At 40.9% G+C, this 13,021-nt stretch overlaps 1 protein-coding gene across 1 annotated transcript; it reads right to left on the bottom strand.

Moving 5' to 3' along the window:
* Positions 1 to 47: 47 nt before the first annotated feature.
* LOC109403034 (SAFB-like transcription modulator) lies at positions 48 to 4,239 on the bottom strand (the record flags this gene model as incomplete). Its single annotated transcript, XM_062843669.1, is given in 5 exon segments — positions 48 to 988; positions 1,177 to 1,305; positions 2,602 to 3,652; positions 4,058 to 4,089; positions 4,155 to 4,239. Coding segments are annotated over 5 exon segments (1,907 nt in total), but the record flags the coding sequence as incomplete, so codon positions are not given.
* Between the last annotated feature and the right edge of the window lie 8,782 nt (positions 4,240 to 13,021).

Below are 13,021 nucleotides of genomic sequence, written 5' to 3'. Positions count from 1 at the left end.
ACAATTCCAAAGCTTTCTCTATGAAATAAAGTCCTTATACGAACAGATAAGTTCTTTCGGTTACCTTTATTGAATCCTGTTTAAATTACTTACAAGCTAATACTCAATAATGACTAAGAGATGATTCTTACACCGAATGATCACACATCTAGGTCAGTGGGATGCACAGGAAAGGGTTAAAGAAGGTACATAACGGGAATTATCCCGTTACAGCTATACCTAGGTAGCTAGAATTGGTGCAACTTCACCAACCATTGCTCCGTGTAAATTTTACACAAACCTATTTTGAACTGTGCTTTGACGTTCGTCATTCATACTTGATTATTGTTAATCTAGGAATTACAAAGCACACCCATGGAGTGGCGCAACTCTACTTATTTAGTATCGTCCACTGTCGAACCGTCCGGAAACAGGAGCTCCATAGCGGTCTTGTTGCCGTCCTCCGCTACCGCCACCTCCCATGAACTGGTTCTGCCTCGAAGTATCCATGAAGGGGCTGGCACTCATCTGTGGAGCCTTCCGCTCGTTGTAGGTTCGATCGTAGCGATCTTGGCCGTTATCCATCCGCCACTCGCTACTGCTCATACCGGCTGGCATAATACTCATCTGTGGCGGGCCTGCATTCCAAGGTCCACTGTTGCCACCGCCGCCGCCGCCACTGCTACCAGAGCGATCCTGGTAGCGTTGATCCATCGGATCCATGTACCGCGACTTCGGTGCCGATCCGTTGCGATCGCGATCGTCACGACGGTCTACGCCACTCCCTCCACGATAGTCACCACCGCTGCCGGAGCGATTGTCCGGATAACGGTTGTCCATTGAACCTACACCCATCGACGGGCGATCCAAGTCCCGGTCCATTACTCCACCTCCTCCGTTGCGCTTGTAAGTATCCCGTCGGTAGTCATCGACCGGGCGCGACTTGTAATCATCGCGAGGTTTGTAGTCATCTAGACGTTTCTTGTCCGTTGATCCGTAGGAACCGCGGCTGTTGGGAAAATGTTCGAATGATTGGATTAATGCAATGTAAGCAATAGATTGAATCAACAATTGAGACAAGGTTAAGATTGAGTAGTAGAAAATTGGCATCACCCAACTCGCACAGCTTATTGCTTCCAGCGTTAATTTGCCAATTCAGGAGCGCTATTCAACGTTAGAATTTGTATGAAAACTTACCCGGAAGTGGAAATCGATGGTGGCGGAGGTGCTTCAAATCGACGATCTGTTCCTGCCGCACGTTTGCGGTCATCATCGTAGTGATCGGTTGGGGCCGGGCGCTTCAGGTTCCGTTTCGCCTCTTCAATTCTGTTCGTTGGATGTTTTATGGTTGTTTAGAAAAAGAATTCGAAAGAAGATAAAAAACATCGCAGAAAAAAAGAGAGTGGATTAGCAACTTGGAAGTGGAATCTGAAAGCTGTCTAATTCGCTGTCAAATTCTTCTCGTTTTCTACCAAATATCCGCGTGTGTTCACGATGGGGTTTGCAAGAAGACGAATTATGAAATCGATCGATTTCAGACAAATAAGTTCTGAAAATCGGAGATTTCTTTATCGAAACAGGACAAATCGAGGTGACAAGAGCTTATAGATCGATAACCGATTGTTTGACGTTCTCGAATAGGTAACAAAATATTTCCCAAGCTATGATCGTTCGTGCTTGAAAACTGTGCCTCAGCTCAAACGACCAATTGATGCTAGTTCCGCAGAATGTAGAATTATCGATCTCATCGTTTTCGTATACTCCACGGTTGATCTCCACCATCGAATCGACCCCTCTCCTCGGAAGTAGTTTACTGCTACTGCGCCATACATTCTTCATTCGTTCAGCAATAGATCTCCACACTTACCAGTCCGGTAATTCTGCCAATTGTGTTTGATGAATTTAGGAGAGTTTGTTCAGGTAGTTTGAACACATGACCACCAAAGATTCGTTCGGAAGTTCTCGAAACCGTTAGTAAATGCCGCCACATGACAATTATTTTACAGCTGAATATCCTTACAAGCATAAAGTTTTCGACTACTATCGATTCTCTCTGGAATTTCACCACAACTAGATCAGAATCAGCTTCTCACTCCAATAAGCTGGGAGCACGTGCCAGAAACATCATTTTTCGTTTGTTTTGTCTGGTAGTGGTTGCTCAAGGTAATCAGGATAATTTCGATTTCGAAAAGACCCTTGCCAGGGCCTAAATTTTAACTCAGCCATTTTCAGTATGTCGTTGCTCTAAAGCTGTACGTTCACCTACTGCACCAAGAGATGCTCCCAAATGGTACTTTCAACGATAAATGTGACGATTTACAGCATTACCTTCAACAAAACGTAACATGGATGACTTAACCAGGTATTCTCTCCAACATCAAGTACAAGTTGGTCAGATTCGTCAAGCAGGGAAATATTTTGTCACCTAACGCACCACTGTGTTTCAAAACTAATATACAATGATCGCGATTTTTGCTATCGAAATGCACAGTACAAAACTCGCATTTTGCGAGTTCTGCATCCGCATAGTGGGTGTAGTAAAGTCGCAGGGGGAGGATACCGTAATAAAATAGAGAATAGAGAAAATTGATTAATGCTTAAAGAGATAAATTTCAACCGTACTTCCTTTGCTGACGCTTCAGCTCCAGACGTTCCAGTTCGATCTTCTCCCGTTCCAGCTTCTGGCGTTCGCGTTCGATGCGCAACAGTTCGGCCTTTTCCTTCTCGATCCGAGCCCGTTCGATAGCCAGCTTCTCTCGCTCGCGTCGCAACATCTGTTCTTCCTCGCGCTGACGCTGGCGCATCTCCCGGCGGCGGCGCTCCTCCTCGCGCAGCTGACGTTCCTTCTCCCGCAGCCGTTGGCGTTCGCGCTCTTCGCGAATCTTCTGCAGCGATAGGACCTCACGATCCCGGTTGCGGTTGTCCCTGTTGTTGCGATCGTTGTTGTTGTTGTTGTTGTTCCGATTGTCGCGACGATTGTCTCCATCCTTGCGTGCTGCAGCAGCTCCCTCTTTAGCTTTACCTTCGTCCTTCTTGCTGTCATCTGGCTTCTTGTTGTCGTCCTTGGGTTTGGTATCTTTATCCACGGATTTACCTCGATATTGAGACCGGCCGCGATGCTGAGATCGGCTCCTATGCATCGACCTGGCACGCTCTCTGCTGTTGCGTGACCGACTATCTTTATCGTCCTTCTTCTCAGTTTTATCCTTGTTCTCTTTGTTGTCTTTGCCACTATCACCGCCTTCCGTGGTCGCCTTGGCCGTTGATTCCGTCTTGGTACCGGTAGTGCTGGTGCTGTTAGTTGTAGCAGGCTTCGCTGGACCCAGATCAGACTTTGCTCGCTCCACCGAAATCATACGTCCGTGCAACTCGGTCCGGTGCAAATGGGAAATGCACTCCGTTGCATCCTTGGCCGATGCCATCGTCACGTAGCCATAGCAACGAGTTCCCGGGGTGCGAGTGTTCGTCACCACTTTGGCGCCAATCACCTTACCGTACTTGGAGAAGATCAGCTTCAAATCCGTGGCCCGAGTGAGCGACGATAGACCAGAAACCCACAAGTTTCGGGACACGGTAGCCGCCGTCTTGTCACTCGAACTGGGCGACGATTTTGTCTTGGAGTCGCTGGATGAGCCGGACTTGGCTGACGATGAAGAAGACTTTCCAGCGCTCTCTGCAAACACACAGATTCCGCATCCGAATGAATGAGAAATATAGACAAACATTATATATTATTTTTGATAGTGGCATTAGTAGTATTGGGTTGGCTGCTAGCTTGTCGTTTGCTGTAACAACACTATTGACGACGGAATGTTGCTGCGGACAGCGCGCCAACTCACTCTCCTCTCGTGGAAATAAATGAAAAATAATATTCATCAGAAAACCTATGCCTAGCTTATGTTTAACACTTTGACAAATTTCTTATTGCGTTGCACTCACAAAACAGTCAATAGTTTTCTCCGAAAAGGATCACGAAATCAAGAATAAAATGTAACGAAGTTTTCTAGCGTTACACTCAACCTAATCTTATAACAAATGGGGTATAGTCAATTACAATTTTGCCACGCTTCAAAATTACCTTTCTCCTCCTTGGTGCCTGCTGGTTTCTCACTAAAACGAAAAAAACATTTTATGTAAAACTCAATTCATATGGTATATGCTAAATGCTAAACTACCTGGAAGCATCGTTCTTCTCAGCTTTCTTGTTTTCATCAGAGGTTTCGGCCTTTTTGGAATCAGATGATTTATCAGCTTCAGCACCTGGAAGACAAACCAGTAATGGGTCCATTATAATTTTGATGGATTGTTAAAAGATAGGTACAACACTAATTTTCGATTGCCGACAATGGATCAAGTTCGAGCAGGATTCTTAATATTAGGTTCCTTATCCCTACTAAGGATTTTTCTGGAAATCTTGCAGAATTTTTATGTAAAAGAAACGTCTGAAAGATATCAAATAGGATCTTCTGTAGGATTTTTAGAAGAAACTTCCGGAGGATCCCCAGAAAAATGTCCACAAAGAATTCCAGGATGGTACGTTTACCCGAAATGCTATCATTTTCCGTTGTCTGTCACCGAAAACAAGTGAGTTCGTGGGAAGTTATCAAGCCGGCTTCATCAACGGCCGGTCGACAACGGACCAGATCTTCACCGTACAGCAAATCCTCCAGAAATGCCGTGAATACCAGGTCCCAACCTGTTCATCGACTTCAAGGCGGCATACTACAGTATCGACCGCGCAGAGCTATGGAGAATCATGGACAAAAACGGCTTTCTTGGGAAGCTGACTAGACTGATTGAAGCAACGATGGACGGTGTGCAAAACTGCGTAAGGGTTTCGGGTGAACTATCCAGTTCATTCGAATCTCGCCGGGGACTGCGACAAGGTGATGGACTTTTGCGACGAGCCCGGCTCAACAGCCGGGGAACGATTTTCACAAAATCCGGTCAATTTGTGTGCTTTGCGGATGACATGGAAATTATCGCCAGAACATTTGGAACGGTGGCAGAGCTGTACACCCGCCTGAAACGCGAAGCATCAAAGGTCGGACTGGTGGTGGATTCCTCAAAAACAAAGTACATGCTGATAGGCGGAACAGGGCGGAACCGAACACGACCGGCTCCGTCTGGGTGGTAATGTAACGATAGACGGGGATACCTGACGGCTGACAACAACGTGGTGAGCCGTGAAATTCGCATCATCAACGGAAGTCGGACCTACTACGAGCTCCAGAAGAAGCTGCTGTTTAAAAAGATTCACCCACGCACCAAATGCACCATGTACAAAACGCTAATAAGACCGGTGGTCCTCTACGGGCACGAGACATGGACCATGCTCGAAGAGGACCTGCAAGCACTCGGAGTTTTCGAGCGACGCATCCAGAAAGAAAGTGGCCAAAGCCGGAAGGATACGGTGGGCAGGGCATGTTGCAAGAATGCCGGAGAACAACCCTGCAAAGCTGGTGTTTGCAACTAATCCGGTTGGCACAAGAAGGCGTGGAGCGCAGAGAGCACGATATGCGGACCAGGTGGAGCGTGACCTGACGAGCATTGGGCGCGACCGAGGATGGAGAGCGGCAGTCACAAACCGAGTATTGTGGCGTACTACTGTCGATTATGTTTTGTCTTAAATGTGATGTTGAACAAATAAATGTAATGAATGTACGTTTACCCAGAAGCGCCAACAGAAAGAACGAGGAGTACGTGCACAGGACGAAAGATTTCCAGCCCCTAACCTCCAAGAGATTGAAGAGGAGGTTAGCCGGTTGAAAAACAACATGGCCGCTGGAGCGGATCAACTACCAAGCGAGTTACTAAAACACGGTGGAGAAGCACTGGTGAGAACACTACACTGGATCATTACCAAGATTTGGGAGGAGGAAGTATTACCGGAGGAATGGATGGAAGATATCGTGTGTCCCATCTACAAAAAGGGCGACAAGTTGCGGGAACTATCGCGCAATCACACTACTAAGCGCTGTCTACAAGGTACTCTCTCAAATTTTATGCCGCTATCTATCACCGATTGCAAGAGAGTTCGTGGGGCAATATCGGGCTGGATTCATGGGTGAACGCGCTACAACGGAGCAGATGTTCGCCATCCGCCAGGTTTTGCAGAAATGCCGCGAATACAACGTGCCCACGCATCACTTGTTCATCGATTTCGAATCGGCGTATGATACAATCGATCGAGAACAGCTATGGTAGATTATGCACGAATAAGGATTTCTGGATAAACTGATACGGTTGATCAAGGCGACGATGGATCGAGTGATGTGCGTAGTTCGAGTATCAGGGACACTCTCGAGTCCCTTCGAATCTCGCAGAGGGTTACGACAAGGTGATGGTCTTTTGTGCTTGCTGTTCAACATTGCTTTAGAGGGTGTAATTAGGAGAGCGGGGATAAACACGAGTGGGACGATTTTCACGAAGTCCGTTCAGCTGCTTGGTTTCGCTGATGATATTGATATTATTGCTCGTAAATTTGAGACGATGGCGAAAACGTGCATCCGACTAAAGAGTGATGCCAGGCGAATCGAATTAGTCATTAATGTGTCGAAGACAAAGTACCATCACGATACCAGATTCCGCTCATCTAAGGCCAGTTTCGCAGAAAAACATCTGTTGAATGACTGTTAAGCCAATTCGTAATGTTTTTGCATTTTATGTTAGTCCAATCTAAGTACGATCATATACAAAACAAGGCTTAAGTCGAATTTTTCATAAAAAATATGATTTTATTACAGTTGGTGTGAGACCAAAGTGGTCCTAATTCCGCTCACGGACAAATTTATACCATCTTTTAACCCTCTACTTCCCATGGTTGCTCTAGAGCACCATCGATTTTCGACGAACTCCGGACAAACGAAATTAGATAAATATGATGCAATAATTTTTAGAATATGGTTATAACCTCATAAGGTTAACCCAACTACTGACTACTTATTTCAATAGTTGAACTATTGATAAACAATCAAAAACCTATTGATATACAGTCAAAATTTTTTTCATTGATTTCGAAAAATTTAGCCAATTTGCAATAACTTTTGTTCTACAACTTTTTTTCGGAAACGCTTTTTTGGCATAGATATACAGCTTCCGCTCGATAACTGGGCTTTGACGACAGTTCAGTTAGTGAGCGCCGCTCGATAACTGGACTGAGCTCCCGGAGCCGGAGGCTATTGTTATATTTTGTTTTCGTTTACTGATTTGCAAAATGTGAGGTTAAACTTCGTTTATTTTTGACAGACAGCTGCTTTTTAACTGGACTTTGGTCCAGTTTTCGAGCGCCCAGTTAAAAATCAATCCAGTTAAACAGCAGTCAGTTATCGAGCGGATGCTGTAATAGTCGTTCAAAGTCGTGGGAAGGAAAGGGTTAAATAGGCTTTTCCGGAAAAGTGCATTATTTTTGAAACTCTATGTTTTTACAATTAGTTTTTCCTGTTCAGTGGGAGTGTATAATAGGGATTAAATACACTGTGCACTGAAATCGGCCGATTTTACGATTTTCACGTAATTTTTTGCGTGAGCGGTTATTGGAACACATGAAATTACCTACAACTTTTTTGGGCCCAATAGCCGCTCAAAAAATTTCTTGGTTTTGTTTTTAAAACTTATGTTATTTGGTAAATATTGCATAAAATAGCTTTGCTCTCATCCAACTCATGTACTTCAAGAATATCCGCGCCGAAAAGAGTGTATATATACTTGATTTTTGCAACAGTGAGCGGCTATTGGGTCATGAGCGGCTACTGGTACACTGACGGTACATGAAGGCAAAGGGCTCCAGAGAGGAATCGACGCATGCTGAGTTGAACTGGTGACAAAGCAACCAGCTGCGATGCGGCCATGTTTTTGAAGTCATCATCTGTTTCAGGTCAAACATTTGATTTAGGCGTAGTTTACGAGTGATATTTTTTCTTTAACAAAAAAAGTTCTTTACATCCCCAATTGCGGCCTAATTTGAACACGTTTTTATTTATTGTAACATATTTCAGCTAAGATAATTAGATTTTTTCATTATTCTTCTAGTATTTTCGAAAATTTTCTTTTTTGTTGTGGAAAATATTACGCGCTTTTCAAGTGTTGGTCCAGAAAAGTTTACTGTTTACAAATTTTGCTGTCAAAATGGGGTTCAACGCACAATGGGGGTCAGAGATGTTGGCTCGCTTTTTTACTGTGGGGTAGTATTTGGATGACAAGTGGCTGTGACAAAGAACCACGTATGTGGCAGCCCTAATCCCACCTAATGCATCTGACAGGAGCCAACATCTATCGTGTATCCACAATGGATTCCTTTGTGGATACACAAATGTTTACATACAAGATGTTGGATTCTTAAAAATGGCGGCCTCGCACCCTGGTGCAAAGAACCAAGAGTAAAATGCATAAGCGGTGGCGCGAAGGCCGACGGTGCCTATGATTTACGACCCGGCAGTGTCGTTTAGTCCGTGAACGAAGTAGAACCTGCACTCCGGTTAGGAGCTACGTCTGTCACGAGAGCAAATACCGTCTACCCCCGTTCGTTTGAACGACACCTCATGCCAACCAACGGGGTTAATTTTTTAATTTGAACTTCTAGTAACCCTGTGGACATCGAAAAACACACTGATGGTAACCCTTTTTGCTGTTTTGTTTTGGTTCTGCGTTCCGTTTCACTCCGTTCCACGAGCAGAATGACGTTTGAACCATTTTTAGTTTGAACAATGTGCAAATTAAAGGGGGTCAAATTAAAAAGTGTTCAGATTAGATGAGGTCAAACCAACGGGGGCAGACGGTACTACATTGTAAGATAAAATGTAATATGAATTCATTTAATAATAAGGAGTGTATCGGAAAGTAGTTGAAAATGTTCAGAATGCTCTATCTCGAAGCTGGGTTGGTCTTTTCATTTCGGTTCTTCTATGAAATCTTCACAATATAGTTAAGTTTAGAATACCTTGGAAAAATTTGGAAAATGTTTAGTATTATTGAAAATATGGTTAAATGAATACACCTCACAAAATAAAAATCTGCACAAAATGCAATTTTGTTAAGATTTTTCAACATTTCAAAAATCTGTAGCGAGTAAAATTTGTACGATAAAAAATCTGGAAAATATTGATGCTTGTTAACAGTTATGTACACATAACATATCATTCAATACCGACTTTCAAAATTCATATTTTCGATAGAAAAATCTCCTATATCTACAAAATAGTCCACTCCAAAAAACGCCTATTTTTTGGTCAAACTTTGAAGTTCTGCTTTTAATATCTTAAAAGGTTATGAAATTATTTTTTTTTGCCCTAACTTACTCGTCCATAAATTAAAAAACATACCCTATTTAAAAAATGCGAATATTTCATTTTATGTATTTTTTATTTGCGTAAACATGATTTTGAGGAGCATAGAAAAAGGGGGCTCTTCAAAAATGGCCTTTTTTCATTTTTAAGAATTGCGCTTAAATGCAGTGGAGATTTTTCTTGTAAAAAATAATTTGCCTATATCATGAGGATTCTTTAGCTTATTATATTTGCACAAAAAAGTTAACAATTTTCAAACATTATCGAACTTTTTTCGCAATTTCAATTTTTTAGAAGGTGTGCAAAAATTTAAAAACATGCGTTCAGTAATCTAGGTTAAAAACCCAGTTAAAAGCACATTTTTAGAAAATCATAAAAGACATTTCTTTTTTCAAGGATTTATACATTATCTCCAAAAATAAAATTACTTAAAAGTTGTATTAAACTATTTTTGAGGCTATTTTAAACATTTTCAACTACTTTACGATACACTCCTTAGTTTAACAAATTTGCAGTATTGGAGCTGCTCGAAATAGAATCTGCTGTCGATGGGTGGTTTTAGTTCCGCGGCAAATCGTCCTAACAGTAAGCAGGGCTGTTACAAAATTTCCAAAATCTCATCCGCGAAAATCGCGACTTCCTAAACAAAATCCGCGACTAAGAAAACAAATCCGCGACACTGATATAAATTGAAAAAAAAATCTTCCCAACATTTTTTTTTAATAAATAAATAATTAGAGAAAAAACATTACGAATGTGGTGCCAATAAAAATTTCCAGCACAATACGAAAATATTGCACATTAGATGTTCTTAGCAGGCCTGGTGGTTGGGAAGATACTTCCGTAGAATATTGTGAAACTGATTCAAGTTTCGTACCATATCATTGTGATTATCAAAATTGGGTTGTTTAGTGAAATAAATATTGCCTTTTTCTTTAGCTCAATCGAAAGAGCTAATTTTTCTGAGTATAAGGTGATTTTATTGCGTTCTGATTCTTTTGTTTTGATGGTTAAATAAACAAAACAGTTTTAATTACCGTGGATAGAATGACAGTTCAATCGATAAAGTGACAGTACGCCCCGAACAAAAAAAAAATTCCCATACAAACTTTAAATGCATTTTAAAAATAGTTCCCGGGCACGAAAAATAATGAAATTTTGGATTTCGACTAATTTTTGGACGGAGATTCCGATTATGCAATAATCTGGATACCCCTAAAGAACCCAATTGTCTTCTAGAAAGAAGATCTTTTGAGACTATTAGGTAGATTCAAAGTAGGAGGAGTTGGTAAGACATGTCCTACAGCATTAGAAAGAAAAAAGTAAATATTTCCATACAAAATAGCCATTTTGGGAGGCCTATATCTTTGGTGTCTATGAACCGATTAAGCCGAAGTTTAGACACGAGACCAATCATTATCTGTACGTTTAATTTCTATTAGGTTGGAGCCATTTCATAGTAAGCGTGAAGGGTTTCTGTTGGTTCCATTTTGGATATAAAAAAGTGAAAGCTATGATCCACTACTCAAAAACAAAATTATTTTTGAAATAATCTCATGGCCGTTTATTCTCGGACAGCGAAGACTAGAAACGTGGCACAAAGGCATTCTCTTTGAACGTCTGTTTTTGAGTTTTAGTGGATCGTAGTTAATTACTTTTTTATTTCCAAAATGGAACCTACAGAAACCCTATACGCTTTCTTTGAAATGGCTCGAACTTAATGTAAATCAAAAATACAGGCCATTATAATTTCCGTTTCAGAATTTCAGCTCAATCTCAATCGGAAATTAGCAAATGTTTACTTTATTCCTTCCAATGATGTACATGTATTTGGATACGACAATTTGTGCATTTTTATCTGGTCCATGTTTATTAGCGATTAAAAGTAGAGGTTATGTCGTGAAAATTTGGAAGTTTGAAAGGAAAATACCAGTTCCCCATCAGTTTAATCGTCAATTTTCTGGTAAATTTACCGATAAAACGATTTTGTCCACCCCGATCCCACAACAAAATTTATCTGGAACGACTCAATCACTAAAATACGAAATGGGATTTCACAAAACTTAACCTGACTTTAGGACGCCAATAGGTACTTTGAGGAACTTTTTGTAAATATTGAATGTATTGTTGAAGAGCAGTTTAAATACTCCTTTCAAAATAAATCAAGTAATTCAAAAAAGCCTTTAACTAATAACCAAATAAAAAAATGAACAACTGCACCCATGTTGATTAACAAATTACTTACCGTGCAAGTTTTCACCAACTTTATTTTTACAATTACCAAAAGATTTCACTAAGAATTTCATAAGAGATTTGGCAAAAAAATGTTAACGATATAACCAACAATTTCCTCGGGGCAATCAAATGCGAAAGTTTCACTGTAAATTATCAATGGATTAAAAAAATGATTCCTATAAGGACTCTTCCAAGGATTTGTTACAGGGAATCAGAATGTTGTATAGAAAATGAATCAAACAAAAATTGCTCCTGCGATCAGGGATGGCATTCCGCACTGAAGATGTTCACAGTGCGGCTCATTTTCATATTAAAATCGCTCACTCTTGCACACATACTGAGGAGCATGCCATCCCTGCCTGCCTGATTCCGTAAGAAATTCTTCTAGTAATATTAAATGGGAGTTTCATTTGCAATTCCTACAAGGATTTTTCCATGATTCTTATCTTACAATTTCTATTTATAATTTTCTTCAAGGGCTCTACTAGGAGCTCTCCCAAATAATCCTTCAGATGTTCCTGTAGAAAATCACTCCAAGGACTCCGTAACGATTTTTCCTAAGAATTCTACCGAACTTTTCTCTAGAATTCCAGAGATTTCAGGAAAAAAATAATACTTTTTAAACATGTTCCACGTAATGTAAGGTAACGTCTGTTTGGCTCGTTGATGAAATTAAAACAATACTAAACTCGTACTTTATTTACCTTTTTCATGATTTTTTTACCGTTGTTGTATTGAAACACACAACAATCGATTACCGAAAATAGCAAAAAAATTTCGCAATTCAACTTTCCTCAAAAAAAGTACTAAAATCATTTCTGAAATAAGAGTGTAGAATCTGAAATTATTTAGACAAAGTTCTAATAATTTATAAACAACTTCAGAACTGCTTCAAATAATATTGGCAAGGGTTGGAAACCACAGAATGTTCAAAAAAAAACATTTAATATATAATTTTCGAAGGTTCTTCCACCAGGTTCAGAGTCTCCGCGATATTCGCAACCTATTTCAATCAAATCCGCGAAATCGCGACCAATTTTTTAAGACTTGCGAAATCCGCGACTCAGAAGGTAAAACCGCGACAAATCCGCGAAAATCGCGATTTTCGCGAAAACCGCGACAGCTGTAACAACCCTGAGTAAGGTAAGGTGAAGTAGTGAAGCATGATCGATGAGATTGGAATTACCTTGTACCAACCAAAATGCCGTGTCATTAATTGGCTCGGTAGCTTAGTTGGAAAAGCACTTGTCTAGCGTATAAGGGTCGTGAGTTCAAATCTCACCTGAGCTGTGGATTTTTTCGCAATTTTACTAATAATATTTCCATCTGTACATATGTACGTTGAGTTTCATTAAAAATCATTAATTGACCACACGGATTGGTATACCGAAGACTTTGCCCTTAAGTCATATTCGAGCTTCTACCTCTTCTGTAGTAATCTGTCGTATATGAAAGAGTGCGAACGACACGTTGGTCGCCTACCAGGTTTCAATTGTTCTTCCTCACCACAGTCGGTGATGAAG

Source organism: Aedes albopictus, unplaced genomic scaffold (assembly GCF_035046485.1).
Source record: "Aedes albopictus strain Foshan unplaced genomic scaffold, AalbF5 HiC_scaffold_43, whole genome shotgun sequence".
NCBI lineage: Eukaryota > Metazoa > Arthropoda > Insecta > Diptera > Culicidae > Aedes > Aedes albopictus.
The sequence above is the reverse complement of the archived record's forward strand: the minus strand, read 5'-3'. Positions and strand labels throughout refer to the sequence as shown.